The sequence below is a fragment of the Puma concolor genome, chromosome B4 (genome assembly GCF_028749965.1).
Source record: "Puma concolor isolate L17-30 chromosome B4, mPumCon1.1.hap2, whole genome shotgun sequence".
Lineage (NCBI taxonomy): Eukaryota > Metazoa > Chordata > Mammalia > Carnivora > Felidae > Puma > Puma concolor.
In genome coordinates, this window is record NC_141673.1 from 71,360,204 (window position 1) to 71,376,276 (window position 16,073).

Sequence of the window (16,073 nt, forward strand, 5' to 3'; positions counted from 1 at the left end):
TCATTAGATTGGGTGTTCACCAAACTGATTCAGAAAAACCATAAGCATCCTGCCATCAGGAGGCATCAAAGTCTGCCCAGGGTGGTCACCTTTTAACTACTCAAATTCCCCATGCAAGTGCATGAAAAAGTGATGGAAATATCAAAGAACAATCTGCTTCAGAATCATTGATTTAAAACCATACAGCATATTATGACATAATTGTACCTTTGTTGATTAACAAAACCAGAATTTATTTAGAGACCTTCTGCTTGAAAGAGCTGTAATCATAAGGTGATGTGCCCGGCACACACTGCATTCAAAGTAGAGCATAAGTCAACACAGCCCTACCCCAAAGTGCTCTTGTTCACTCTGGAGTCAGTTTTCCACAAATATTCAACCATGGAACATGAATTGTGAGTAAAGATGAGCAGTTTAATATTAATTTAGATTATTTAGGTAAGTCTCTTTGCTAATGGCTATATCATATTTCCAAATAGTGCCTGAGAACAGGAAAACTAAAATGCCAGAATTCAGTTTTAAAATCATAGATGGAAATAAACTTACTTATGACAACACAAAAATATAACAAGATTTGTCCAATGGATGTTATACAAATTAACAAGTTTAGAGAAATGAAGAAATACTGATACCTGGGAAATAGAGACTTGAGAAAAATTACAATGTGTATTAATTTCAATAAAATCAGATATGCCTAGTATTTGAAGAGCTAAATAAGAACAGAAACTTTTGATTTCCTTTCAACAATCTCTTCTAAAATTAATGGATCAACAAATAATATGGCATACAATCTTTCTCCTCTTCTCCATCTCACACACATAGTAATTGCCTGCCATCCTGAACCCCCACTGCTTCTTGATGTCTGTGAGGTTCTGTTCAATATTGTTTCCTATGCTGAGATACCTTGCAGTCAATGCTTGCTTATCTTTTGAAATAAAGCTCCACTATCACCTTTTTCTCTTCCCCTTCCTTCTAAAGAAGTTGAGTTTTTCTGTTTCGTAAATCATAGTACCTTTTCTTCTGGTTAACCTGGGCACCTCATAAACTTTTGTTAATTACATAAATTAATAGCATTCCCTTAAATAAAAATTTGGGTCATTAGTCAATGAGAAAGGGACTGGCCTGAATATAAAACCTTACTGTTTTCACTGAATGTGTGTTCCCCTTATTGCGTTGCTTTTTCTTTTCTTTTAAAGAGTTTTTAAACCAGGGGTGCCTGGTGGTTCAGTCGGTTAAGTGTCCGACTTCAGTCTAGGTCATGATCTCTCCATTTCCAAGTTGTGCCCTGCATCGGGCTCTGTGCTGACAGCTCAGAGCCTGGAGCCTGTTTCAGATTCTGTGTCTCCCTCTCTCTCTCTGCCCCTTCCCCACTCACACTGTGTCTCTCTCAAAAAGAAACATTAAAAAAAAAATTGTTTTTAAGTTTTTAAACCATAAAGGTAAAAAAAAAAGTTCATCATTAAAATATGAAAAGCATTAAAAATTGGAGGAAAAATATCATCTGACATTCCATCACTCAGAACAAGTGCTACAATTTCCTTCTCATATATTTTCTATACATATTTGCTAAATAAAGCAATTAAGATGCATGGAGAAAATATGGCAGAAGATTACAGAGATGATAGATAGCTAGATAGATCATGGTTTATAAAAGTAAATTTTAAAAAGTTTTACAAATTAGAGAACTGATCATTGGTACATCCCAATAAATCTATTACACAAAAATACAATAAGGAGCTTTACTAATAAGATCTCTTGACTTAAAGAAGCAGGAGATACTTGAAGAGTCAAATAGTATCATTCTGACATATATCATGGTAAAGTGAACAGTAAAGGCTGATCACAGAGATAAAAATGCAGATAATTTATAATGCCTAGCATAGATGATATTAAAATAATGCTCTAAAATAAGTGTGAGGTCATTCCATAATTCTCTTGTTTCTCTCTCCTTCACTAAGCAAGACACACCCTAGTTTTGTCTCAAAATCCCTGATGCTTTCAGGATCAAGGAATATTATTCACTACTAGCCAACGCACTGACAAACTCTAGCAGAGGAACTGTAACAAGGGTATGTCCAGAAGCTTCAGGATAGAATGGGTAGACTTTGGGGTCAGAGCCAATCATGGTTCCACTGATTCAACCAATTTGTGCTATGAATAGTGAAAGGCATGGTGATAGACACCTAATGATAAAAGAGGACAACTGTAATGTCATGCAGAAAATGTTACTTTTTTTTTTTTTTTTTTTAGTATAGTACGGAGCAAGGAAGGCTTCATTGTGGATAGAGCATCAGAATTGAAATTTAATGGATGAGTTCTTTCAGCAAAGGCAGGAGGAGTAGTGGGAATTACATGTAGAAGAAACCATATATGCAAGAATAATGAGGCAAGAGAGACCATGATGCAATCAAGAAGCTCAAAAGACTCTGGAACTGAAGCCCAAACTAAGGGTTTAATTGATGGACGGGATCAGACTGATGAGGGACAAAGCTGGAAATGCAGACAGGAACCAGATCCTGAAGGGGGAAAGGGTTTATGTGTAATCCTGAATGTAAAGGGGGGCTTTCAATGATCCCAGGCTTGTTTGTCAGATGTGCAGTTTGCATTTTGTTACAACTAAGCCGACAGCAGCATGGAGACTTGATTGATAGGGCCACAGGAGATGAAATTGGACCAGTTAGGATGCTATTGTGCAGAGTTAGGTGAAAGACAAGGCCCTGACTATGGAACCAGCTGCTGAAAGAGGGAGGTGGAGATACAGTCAAAGTTATTAAAAGATAAGAACTGACAACATTTTGTCATTCGTAAGATGAGGGTAGGAAGAAAAAGGATGGAGTTAAGAGAAACTCCTGTATTTCTGCTTCAGCAAGTGAGTAGGTGTTGGCTCCACTCACCAAACTAGCAAGAACCTGAAAAGGAGCTGATTTAAAGCAGTAGTACATTTAGCTTCAGAAAAGTTGAGATTTTTGTGCCTGTGGAACACCAAAGACACGTCCAGCAAGTAGCTGAGTATTCTAGTCTGTACCAGGGTTCAGGAGAAGATGTAAGGAACCTTAGCTTCGAGGTGAAGCTTGCAGTTTGTAGTTATAAAAGTGGGTGAAATTCCACAAAGAGAATAAAAAGGAACTGAAGTCAGAATCCCAAGAACACCGACCTCAAAGGAATGGGAAGAGGAAAAAGGAAAAAATCACACTGTTTAAAGAGAGGGTAGCTCCAGAGAGAGGAGAAAAACTGAGGAGACTATTATCATGAAATATAACAAGAAAGTCAAGAAAATGGAATAGAATAAGAAACTCAACAAAGAGGAAATGATTGATAGTATGAAATGGTTAAGTGAAGTGAAAAATTAAGAATTGAAATATATCCGTTAAATTTAACATTTAGATCACTGTTGACCTGAGCCAGGATATTCAGTGAGTTGAGTAGAGGCAAATATTAGAGTGCATGGCTATTTTTGTATATGACTTGATTTTTCTCTTTTTTTGAAAATTTTTTTAATGTTTATTTATTTTTGAGACACAGAGAGACAGAGCATGAACAGGGGAGGGGCAGAGAGAGAGGGAGACACAGAATCTGAAGCAGGCTCCAGGCTCTGAGCTGTCAGCAAAGAGCCCAACGCAGGGCTCGAACTCACAGACCGTGAGACCATGACCTGAGCCAAAGTAGGATGCTTAACTGACTGAGCCACCCAGGCGCCCTGACTTGCTTTTTCTCTTTAACTCTAAGCTGCTTGACTGCAGAGACACTAACTCAAGCATACTAGTTGCTCAGTAAACATTATTTAATCAGTGACTAAAGGAGACTATCAATTAGAAAAATGAAGAATATAAGGAATAAGATGAATGTTGCTAGACTTGAAAATTATAGGGACAGCATGGTGTCACAGAATAAAACTGGAATGGGAATGTGTAGATCTCGTTTTTAGTTCACATGACACCAAAAATAACAAGTGACATGAATCAAGTTAAAAATATATAGTTTTCAGGCACCGGGGTGGCTCAGCCATTTGAGCATCAGACTTCGGCTCAGGTCATGATCTTACAGTTCATGAGTTCGAGCCCCACCATCAAGCTCACTGCTGTCAGCACAGAGCCAGCTTCAGATTCTCTGTCCCCTGTCTGCCCCTCCCCTGCTTGCATTCCCCCCAAAGTAAATATATATATTATATATATACATATATGTGTGTGTGTGTGTGTGTGTGTGTGTGTGTATTTTGACTTTCTTTAATTTATATTTTTAGAGAGAGCAGGAACAGGAGAGAGGGACATAGGGAGAGATAATCTCAAGAAGGTTCCTCACTCAGCGTGGAACTGACACAAGACTCAATCCCAAGACTCTGGGATCATAACCCGAGTCTAAATAAAGAGTCATATAGATGCTCAACCGACTGAGCCACCCAGATGCGCCAATATTTTCACTTTAGATTCTTTACCAGTAAATTAGAAAGGCAGAGTTGATCAGGAATGATGGAGGCTTTAATTTTTTTAACTTTATTTATTTTGAGAGAGAGAGAGAGAAAGAAAGCACACACACACACAAAGGCACGGGAGCAGTAAAGGCAGAGGGAGAGAGAGAATCCCAAGCAGGCTCTGCTATCAGTGTGGAGCCCAACATGGGGCTGGAACTGACACACTGTGGGATCATGACCTGAGTCGAAACCAAGAGCTGGACACTTAAACAACTGAGTCACCCAGGCACCCCAGGAATGACAGAGGCTTTAATTCATCCCCACCTCTGATTGACTGGTCATAGCTGTCTGGGACACTGTGTTGTGGAGAAGTCTGAGGTTCTGTATTTACTCAAGAGAATAGAGGATTTTAATGAATCGGCAAAGTCTGCTGTGTGTGCAGAAGGAGAAGTGGGTAGCACAGCGGGTAACACATATGCTACACATTTGCCAACCCTGAAACAGTTTATGTATACAGCTCTTTAAGGCAAGAAAATATGTGATTTATGGTCCTTTCTGAGAATTCACTCAGAATGTTTGTATTTTTTTATATTTATTTATTTTTGAGAGACAGAGAGAGACAGAACACAAGAGGTAGAGGGGCAGAGAGAGACTAAGACACAGAATCCAAAGCAGGCTCCAGGCTCTGAGCTGTCAGCGAAGGGCCCGACCCAGGGCTCAAACCCACAAACCGTGAGATCAAGACCCGAGCTCAAGTTGGACGCCTGACCGACTGAGCTACCTGGGCGCCCCCAGAATAAAGTTTTCAAAAGAAATTTCTACAGTGAACTGAAGACTAGATACACATTTATCCATGGCTAGTTTCAAATTCTTACTTATAAAAATTAAACTAGCATGTCTAGAATATAGCATCCCATGTAGGAAATCTGGGAGTAGTAGCATTTTTACAGGAAATAAAATTGTTGATTGCGTAAGTACACAGAATAACATGTTCCCCACCTCCACCTCTTACACTGCTACTAACACTTAGGCAGTGACTTTTCAACATCCAGGATGCTCAATGAATACAACCTTATTAATCTCAGAAGCCTGCTGTGATGGGGGTTAGTGCTAAATACGATTAGCCTCATGGACTAGATGAGGAAAACAAAGCACAGAGAGAATAAATTACTTTTCAGAGGCTACAGAACAAAAAAGAAGAGAATGTGGGAATGGTCCCTTTGGTCAAGCAGATGCAAGGCCACCACCCCAGAGCTGTACAGAGGAAGTTTCCCTTGAGGTCTGGGTTCGGTAGCCCTGAGTTTGGGTAGTAGTAATGGGTGAATGCTAAAACTCATCCATTACTATGCTAAAAATACAGTTCTAAATGCAGAGGTGAGCCACTTAATTTTAGTTTATATTTTGCCACAAAGCAGTATAATTTCATACCATATCGTATCATAGTTCAACATATCACTGAAAGAAGGTTTAGTCTATGTTAAACTGTGGAGAAGACTTTATATATTTTACTACAAAGCATCAGAATGAAAAATAAACAGACAACCAAAGTTATAAATCCAAATAAACAAATATCCAAAGGGACTATTTGACCCCTAGAAGCCAAGTCACACACTTAGTGGTTCTTTGTCATGTTATTAAATCGACCCACAGTAGGACATGGGCAACTTCTGGAAGCCCTACACTACAACAATTGCATGCTGCTTCTCCAAAACATGAAGAGAAAATGTTTCATAGATAGCCATCTGTCTGCAAAGGAAACAAGACTGGCAGATGTCCAAAGAGTTTCCGAATTTCTTGTATTTTTGAATTATAAACATTTATAATATCTTTTATTTCTTGAACTTTATTAATTTTTTTGTAGCTGTTAACCATCTGAGCTCTGAATCATGCAAACCCAGGTTCAAATCCTCGCCCTACAGTTTATCAGCCAGCCCTGGGGAATAGGGGAAAGCTTACTGAACTTTTCTTGCCTGACCCCTAATAAATACTCAATAAATGTCCATTGTCGTATTGTTGCTGTTTTATTGTATCAGCATTAACTTTATTGACAGGTAGCCAAGTAACCATTCATCCTGATTGTCATCTGAAGGAAGAGCCCTTAGATTATGAATTCAATGTTAGTAAAATAGCATAAAAAGGAAAGAGACATTTAAGAATAACAAGTACTATATAAACTCTGTTTGACATAGGAAAGTCTACATTTCTGTGAACAAGACTAAGCAGTCTCAAAAACCGAGACGATCAATATTCAATGTACACTACAATTAGAATTCATCTTTTATTCCGCATGAAAAATACTCAGTATATATTCATTTCTCAATTATTAATATGGTGTCAATTAGCCAGATTATATAACCTATAGGAGAAATTTTCCATGCTTCAAACGTGTATTCCCAGACATATAACTGCTATTCAAAGTAATGATAATATATAATTGCCATTCAAAGGAGAACAACGGGCACAGAGAAGGTATAATGGAAGGAAAACTGGCATTCAATTGAAAGAAATCTTAGGCTCTGTCACTTATAGTCATGTTTGGCCTCAGACAAGTTACTCTTTGAAACCCTCTTTGAAACCTGTGTCTCCTTTATTACATTTAAAATGGATGGGGCGCCTGGGTGGCGCAGTCGGTTGGCGTCCGACTTCGGCCAGGTCACAATCTCGCGGTCCGTGAGTTCGAGCCCCGTGTCGGACTCTGGGCTGATGGCTCAGAGCCTGGAGCCTGTTTCCGATTCTGTGTCTCCCTCTCTCTCTGCCCCTCCCCCGTTCATGCTCTGTCTCTCTCTGTCCCAAAAATAAATAAACGTTGAAAAAAAAAATTAAAAAAAATAAAATAAAATGGAGACAGTACCAATCACAGGGCCTTTGTGGGTCTTAAATGAATTAATAAGTCAGGTAATGAAGTAATGCCTAGCAAAAGGCATGGGCTTAATAAATATCTGTAACAGAACAACAACCAAAATGCTAAGTGCTACTTAATTAAAAACATTTAAATAATATAATTGTGATTGAATTGATTGTGCTCAAAATAATAAAGAAAATAATAATAAAGGAAGAAAATGAGAGAGGGAGGGAATGTAAAGGTATGATTCAAGTGACTGTATTTTGCTGTCACAGGTAATATACTAAGTAATGATTCTGCTTTATAGCAACACTACTTATACTTGGCTCCAAATAAGCTTTCCAAGGCAGCTTCCATTTAGTAGCATCTATAGAAATGGTAGTGAAGGGGCGCCTGGGTGGCGCAGTCGGTTAAGCGTCCGACTTCAGCCAGGTCACGATCTCGCGGTCCATGAGTTCGAGCCCCGCGTCGGGCTCTGGGCTGATGGCTCAGAGCCTGGAGCCTGTTTCCGATTCTGTGTCTCCCTCTCTCTCTGCCCCTCGCCCGTTCATGCTCTGTCTCTCTCTGTCCCAAAAAATAAATAAACGTTGGAAAAAAAAAAATAATTAAAAAAAAAAAAAAAAAAAAAAAAAAAAAAAAAAAAAAAAAAAAAAGAAATGGTAGTGAAGAGGGTTTATTTACACTCTGGCAACTCCACATTTCACTTAACCATGGCTCCTTTCTCTTGTCTTGATTCTTTCTCTTGTGCCCTCCAAGCGAAGTGCCAACGTCTTACTAGACATTCTTAACTAGAATTTATATAGTAAAGGTTTAGTTCTGGAGTTTGGTGGGTCACAATGAACTCATGATAATGGACACTACATTGTTCTCTTCAACCAGGATGTGCGAGTTAGTGGGGAAAAAAAAAGAAGCAGCAAACTTAAATTACCTGTTGTCTTCTAAAATGCTTAAAGGGAAAATCCAGTAAACACCAGATAAAAACTTAAGGATGAGATATTATGGCTGCTCAGGAGGAGGGGAAAATGGTTGTATTAATTCAGCCATATAACTTTCTTACAAATCATACAAAGTCTAACATCTGTCACCCTGTTGCTGAGTTGATTCCTGTAGCAGGTGCTGGGATCCATCCACACGCCAAGTGACAGGACGCTAGAGTTGGCTGCATCCGTAAAGACCCCAATCCCAGAAAAAGAGAAGACAAAATCTGCCCCAAAAAAGGCTGAAAATTAAAAAGGAATGTAAAGAACAAAAAAAAAAATCATAGAGAAGAAATTTGAGGCAACGTTAATGAAAGACAAACATGACTTCCACCAGCAACAAAAGAAAGGTGGGGAGTACACAGGTAAATAGAAAGACACTACAAGGAACAACTATAATCTACTAAACTCAATGGTTATAAAAGGAACCTGCAAAGACATCGCTCAAAGGTGAGCAGGGCACTCTGTGGCGCCCCTTCCTCCTCAGAGAAGTGCCACCAATCAATGTCCCTCCACATGCACTTCCAATATCGGTAATGAAGCAACTTCACATTTTTCGGAGAAAACGTGTTGTCCACAAGTTATAGGAAAAATCTCCTCACAAGGAAAAGATAATAGGGTTGTGCTGAGGAAAGTGTATTACAAGAGGAACACGATCTCACAAAGTAGTATTATTAAAGGAAGTGATCACAAAAACGTTTCTGTCCTCAACTCATTACAGAAACAGAAATGTTCCTCTAATCCAAAAGAGCTGCGATGCCACCCAAAAGATACAATGAACTTGAGAGAAGAAAAGCAGAATAGCACTGTGTGGACTGTTTCTGCAAAGCTTTTGTTTCCACCTCATAATGGGGCCGGGAGGATGGGGCAGAAGGGCAGGAGGATGATGGGAGAAATTCGAGAAGAGAGCAAGGAGAAAGACAAACAGAGAGAGAAACAGGCATAGAGAGACAAAGAGACAGAAAGCCAGAGAGAGACATTCAGAGAGATGAAGAGAAGCAAAAAGAACCGCTGAAAGATGGACCGGCACACGGAGGAAAAAAGGCCGGCAAGAAATCACCTAATTCACTTCTCTGCATTCGGGCCGCTCCAGACCTAAATTGGGCAGACAGAAGAAAATATATCTTTTTAGATCTATAGATAAATTTTGAGAGTTTTGTGAATAAACTATTCTAGATAGCCAATCCCTTATCTGGGAAATGTTCCTTATGGCAAATATAAATCCTACATGCTTTGCTGTGTTTTCTTCTCAATATTAATGGAGGATGGTCTGAGTCTATCCTCTAGGAAATCATTTTTCTTTCTTATATCTCCCCTCAGGCATTTTCTTCTCTTGGCTGAAAAATCGTTTCTTTACCTGTTTTTCACGCTCCTAATTTTCTAAACTTTTAATTACCTTTATTGGTTTCCTGAACGTCTTCTGCAAATCCCCCTGAGCCCACCTCAGAGTGATCTAATAACAAGAGCCACAATGAACGTGTATAGATCATCTTATGCTTGTAGGAAGTTCAGCAGTGACACAGGCCTTATTTGCTTCGAACATCACAATCTCCCCGTAATACAGACACTGTGGTTACCCCTGTTGTAGTGCAGTGGCGGGGAGACGGAAAGAGATTAAACATGTTGGAGATTGCTAGACGACAGAGAAAGAACAGACAGGTGGACATCACCAGTTCAGAGGCAGCCAGTCCCTGCTTGGTGAAGGGAGAAGACAGGAGGGACTTGAGGCAGGAACAGAAAATGAAAGCCAGACTCAGAGGGTGCTTGTGCGCCGTGACAAAAAATTTTAAATTGTGTCCATTGGGCAATGGATGCTTTAAGCAATCAAGTAGAGAATCAGGTTTGTTTTAACGGGTGACTACTCTACTCTGGCCAGAGTATGTAGTGCGATCTGGAGTGGGTGGGAGAGGTTTAAGTTCAAGACTATGTGAGCATATTGGGAGTTCCTTCGAAGGGACCAGGCAAGAGGTGATGAGTTCCAAACTAACACAGAAGCTCTAGAAATGGAAGATTTGGGTCCACATTCAAGGGCCATGAAAGAACAGAGGAAGGGGAGTCTGTGAGAGAGATGGAAAGGAAGAAGCTAGGAGTGGATGGAAGAGTGGCACCCACAGCAAACAGCACCAAACCCTCAAGAGCACACGAGCGAGCACCGGGCTGCAAAGAGGCTCCAGAATCAGTGCCTGGTAGGTCACAGCAGATGATCCTAACGAAGCTGCTGTTACTTAGCAGTGCAAGCAGGAGACAAATAGCAGTGCACTGAGAAGTAAATGTTCAGAGATAAAACTACTCCAAAAGTTTTATGATGGTGGTGAAGAATGGGATAAACTCGAAGGAAACTGAAGAGGTAGGAGAGTTTTGCTTTGGATGAGGTTATCCACAGAAGAGACAAAGCAGAATATGATCAAAGTATCATCAAGTGTTACACTTTTATGGGTGAAAACACATCGCCATTTGGCAATGAGTGAGACATAACTAAAAATAGAGTGAATGTGGCATTAAATATTCCTGTGATATGAAGTCTCTAAACATTAATATGTGCAGTATCTAAGACACAATTAGAATATTTAAATGGAATTTGTTGACCTCTGCATGCATAGATGTGCATATACATTCCAAACTCTCTACTAGCACAACCCACGGAAAAGAAAATAATCAGCACTCCCAAGGGAAAGAGTAAATCCCAATTCTAACAATATCGGTCACTATGTATCATTGTCTCACATATCAATAGGCAATAGAAGACTAGTGATTCCTATCTGGCATGTTTATGGGGCATGAAATAACCCATAGTTTTTGTTTTAAGCTTCAGCACTGCTTTCAGAACACCACATATTATAAAAATACCTGGCACTGTGTTTGGCTCACTGTAGAGGATAAATGAATTCAATTAAACTTTGTCACCATCTCTAGAGTCCTGATATGCCTGATTCCTTCACCTAAGAAGAATCATTCAAATTTTAACAAACACCCATGAAAACTTCTTTAGGCTGCTTTTGATGTTCTACAATCTGTAACTAGTGTTCCCATTAATACAGTATGAAGTCATCGTTCTTAATGTCCCCACTGCTAACATGGCTTGCGCAGTTACCAATTTCCTATGGCTTCTAGGCCCAGTTAACCTTTTTGCTAACATCCAGTTTGTCTTGATGGACTTTTTCCATATACATAAAGTCTTCTTCCATATGCATATGGCAAAATAATCATTGTTTCTTTCTCATTCTCTTTTTCAGCAATAACGTTTGATGCTGGAATTCTAACTTCAAGATTTCAGAACTGTGTTTTATGAAGTTCTAAGCTACGACTCTCCCCAACTCACCTTCCCATCTAGCCTTTAGCTAGCATATCTCTAACTTTATCAGGTTCACCATATTTTGTCTGGAAGCAGGGTTGTTCTGCTAATGAAAACTAAACAAAAACACTGTTTTAAAGTTTTAGACATCCTATTTTGTCACTGTTTTTGTTTGTTTGTTTGGTTGGTTTTTGTAAACCTAACTAATAGCAAAATAATGAAACAACCACATACCCAAGTACTTACAGCATCCTTAAGGAAAAACATTCACTCCATGACTTTGCCACTTCTACTCTGGATGAAAAAAGTATAGTGCTAATACTAATCTCTTCAACCAAGTCCACTGGGAACTATAATTCCATTTGGGGCATGACAAGCAAAATTTTACTGGGATCTGCATAGGACAATGGTAAAAACAGATTATTAATCATCAGCCAGAAATATATTTAAGTATTTTGTGCTTAAAGGGTTTTAAAAAAATAAAAGAAACACACTGATCCCGAGAGAAGACTGATTTTGTTAGAGAATAATTAGCTGCCGCTCTACTTAAGGTCTCTTTTCCGCTTAGAAAAGTGGAAGTCCCTTTAGGTTGACTTTTTGCTGTTGTTTTAAGGCCCGAGAAAGGCCTTGCCAGTAACTAAATAGTAACAGCAGACTTCTGAACAGATGGACTAGAACCAGATGTCAAAAGCAAATTGACACATCATGAGACCGTTCCCTCCCCTCAACAGTAGCAAGGTATCCCTTAAGATGATGGGCTGGCCCTTTGCCAGCCATGCCTGAGGCAGAAAGTGTCTGGGATAGTTTGAAATCAAGGCATGCCACAGGGAATGACCATGAAGAAACAAGAAAAGAAGGCTTGTCTATTCCACCACTGCTTTAAAAGTAATATCTCTCAGATGCATGCTCAATATTCTTTGAAGGAATTGAATAAGATCCATTCCTTCCAAAAATTTGAAGACAGAACAAGAGCTAACCAGAGACACTCCTTCATCAACAAACTGAGCTGGCTGCTTCTCATGAAACTCAGAGAGTGATGACTGTATAGGATCTGGCCTCCAGACTTCAAGACTCAAAAATCTGATTTTGACAGCATTCTGAGAAGGAATCCATCCCTTGGGGGTGGACTCACAGTAGATTGATGTAAAACACAGGATGCTAATGGCCATATTTAAAAAGAGAAATATAAACAACACAAGGACCAAAGTCCTCATATTTGTTGACTAGAGTATTCTTCCCCAACAGGCACACACATCCGGGAATCCAAATTATGATCAGAAACTTACATGGTTAGCATAGACTCAGAAAAAGATGTATTAGCTAGATGATTTCAATTCTCTCATGATAGCAGACAAAAATGCCTGCTGCCTCTATCTTCAAAGGAGAGTTGATCTCAGCAATGAAAAGTGGTATCACTGATACTCTTTCTCCTGGGCAGTGCTCAGCCACAACATGCCAACGTTCACTTCCATGATTGTAAGTCCTCTGAGAAGGTCAGGGACATCGTCTATGTTGTTCATCACTGTATCCCATGTTTGGCACCTGGTAGGTATTCAATATATATCTGTTGGCTGAATGAACTCAACTCATCTTTTTCTATGTTTTTCAAGGCTGACCAATGCATATTCTATTTTCAAATGCATGAATATTCAATCAGGTTATTATAGAACCTGCTGGCCCAGGGGCCATTTTATACCAAAACTGACTTTACCCATCTCTGCTCTAATATATTAACATGAAATCTCAGGAGGGACATCTTATGTTCCTTATTTCAAAATTCATTATGGATGCACATTTGAACTGTCCTCAACCACCAGCAACAATCCTTTTGACCTATTCCAGATTATTTTATTTCTAGTTGGTATAATTTCAATTTAGCCATGGTGAGGATCTAGAAGCAATCTTTGAGTCATGGAAATTAATACCTAAGCTGAAAGTAAGTCACAGCTGTGAACTGGGCCTTTTCTTCTCTCTTTCTTCGTGTCCAAGGATTTTTCTGCTCAACTTTCTTTTCAATCTAAAGGCCCACTTTCTTTTCTCCTTTCCACTCCTGTAGGGATGTACTCACTGTCCAACCTCCATTCCATTCTACTTGTATGAAGCAATTTAGATTTCTCCTTTCACCTTCCAACTCACCTCCACATAGTCTCAACACATTTCTACCCACAAACCACCTACCCCCTCACTGAAAACAATCTTCAACATGAACTTCATGTCAGATAACTTCCCAATCCTCAACATCGAATGAATTTGCTCATTTTTCTCAATGTTATTGCAAAGGAATTGTATGTTTTGAAGATTTCACACACACAAAGCCAAAAAAGGTAAGAATGTTAAACCAAATAAAGCAAATAAAACTGTTAATGCTTCAGGATCATATTCTCATTAAAATGCTTCTGCAAAATTTGTTGTATATGGGACACATCTGTATATAACACACACAAATGCTCTTTTCTTTATACTACCAATCACATTGAAGAGGTAGAAAGAACAAGCTGTAGTAACAGAGTGAATCCCTTAATGCCAGAAAAATGTATTTTTTGCCTTGACCCCAGCCTCCACAAAAAAAGTTAGTCAGCATGGCAATATTGTAACTAATTAATTAACGGGCTTGTAAGATCACAAGACTGATGTAAAAAATGCAGTGGTATCTAGACATAAAACAACATCACCTACTTTCAAACAAACAATACTTATCAGTTTCTTATCAATTAGGCAAAAAGTCTAACAGAGTCCCTAGCACACAGTAGGAACTTCTAAACTCCTTTTCTCCCTTTTCTCTTTAGTTGAGTACCCCCTAGACATATGCACTTACACACAGGTGCATGTTATTTCCCTAATTTGCTCTGTTTGTTAATTGATAATGAGTGAATTTTGAGAAAGATAGACATGGACACCCACGAATTATATTTTCTTAGTAGTAATGGAACTCTTGATGTGTCTTCATAACAGGAATGGGAGAACTTAAGTATCAAACATGAAAGAAAAAATTAAAATGGATGTTCCTATCGATTGACTTATGCTCTTTTATCAACCATCTGGACTTGCTCCTGTGCTAGAAATGTCAAAGGTAATTTTTTAATACTTTTCACTAATGCATTTCCTTCATCACTCCTTCTAGGGCTTTCTATATATTCAGCAAGCCAGCCAAAATAAAAATTTAGGAACCATTACTATTAATAAATGCAGGCTCCTGGGTAAACTGTCAAAACATTTCCAAAGGTCCAGATTATAACCTTCAATCCACTCTACTTACTTCTGTCCAATTACAAAATGCATGCCATTCTAACTGAAGCATACATTTTTAAAGTCTGACATTGACATGCATCACACAGAGATCAGAACTGGACAGAGGCTTATGACTTACTATGATTTATATTCTGTCATTGAAGCTAATGCACAGTGAATGGTTCAAAATCCTCTTCCCTTTCTCCAGCTCTTTAAATGGAATCGAGCATAGGCACAATATTAATTTTAAAGTTAACTTACTCTAATTGAATGGCAATGCTTTATTATAGCCATGTATCAAACAAGGACCATAATATATCATAAGTGACACAGCTAAAGCAGATCCTTTTATGCTTTGCTTTTCATTCTCCTTGACTTTTTATCCACAAGCTTTTTAAATACCACTGTTAGTATTTTAATATACTCTGTTCGGAAATTAACATTACTGAATCGTCCCTGTACTACCAACAGCATTTCTAAATCGTGCACAGTGATATGCAAACCAGTTAATATTTTTTCAGGCAGTGCTATTATTATATCACAGAAGCCCATAGCTAGAGGAATCTTAAGTGGTCATCCAGGCTATATGCCTGCCTTCTTTCAAGAAGAATCAATTTTCTCACATGTGTTCCACCTTTTTGTCCCTCAGATGGTTGTGTCTCATAAAGTAATGAGTGACATTTCTCCCTTGCTGTTATTGAGGTTAAAAAAAAAAAAAACATAACATAAGCTGTCCCCACTTAATGTATTTTTCGGTGTATGGTACATTATCGTTAACTGGAAGCACGTTGTATGGCAGATCTCTTTTTCTTCTTGCACAACTGAAACTTTGTACCTACTGAAAACCAGCTCCCATTTGCCCCTACCCCAGCCTCTGGCAATCAATCAGTATTCTATTTTCTGCTTCTTTGGGTTTGATTATTTATCTCATATCATTGGAATCATACAGTATTTATCCCTCTGTAGCTAGCTTATTTCACTTAGCATAATATGCTCAAGGTCCATCCAATTTGTGCATATGGCATGGTTTCCTTTTTATTAAAGCTGAATAATATGCCACTGTATGCATATACCACATTTTCTTTATCCAATTCATCCATCAATGGCCATTTCTTTTACTTCAACATCTTGGGTATTGTGGATAATACTGCAACAAATGTGAGAGTACAAATAATCTCTCTGAAATCCTGAATCCAATTTTTTCAGATACATATCCAGAAGTGGGACTGCTGGATCATATGGTAATTCCATTTTTAATTTTTTGAGAAACCTCCGTATTGTTTTCTACAGTGGCTGCACCATTTTACATTCCCATCAACAGTGCAC

General features: G+C 38.7%; 1 protein-coding gene across 6 annotated transcripts in view; it reads right to left on the reverse strand.

Moving 5' to 3' along the window:
• Positions 1–16,073, reverse strand: part of TMEM117 (transmembrane protein 117) — a 497,242-nt gene that overhangs the window by 276,755 nt on the left and 204,414 nt on the right. The window contains exons 1-2 of one of the 6 annotated variants that reach the window (XM_086713607.1): positions 7,903–8,012; positions 7,573–7,621 (exon numbers count right to left, since the gene is read on the reverse strand). The exons of the other annotated variants lie outside the window; for them this stretch is intronic. Of the exons in view, the coding sequence (XP_086569733.1) occupies positions 7,573–7,607 (35 nt within the window). The 5' untranslated portion in view covers positions 7,608–7,621; positions 7,903–8,012. Of the gene's footprint in view, positions 1–7,572; positions 7,622–7,902; positions 8,013–16,073 lie in introns of those variants that run through there. 6 annotated transcript variants of the gene reach the window in all.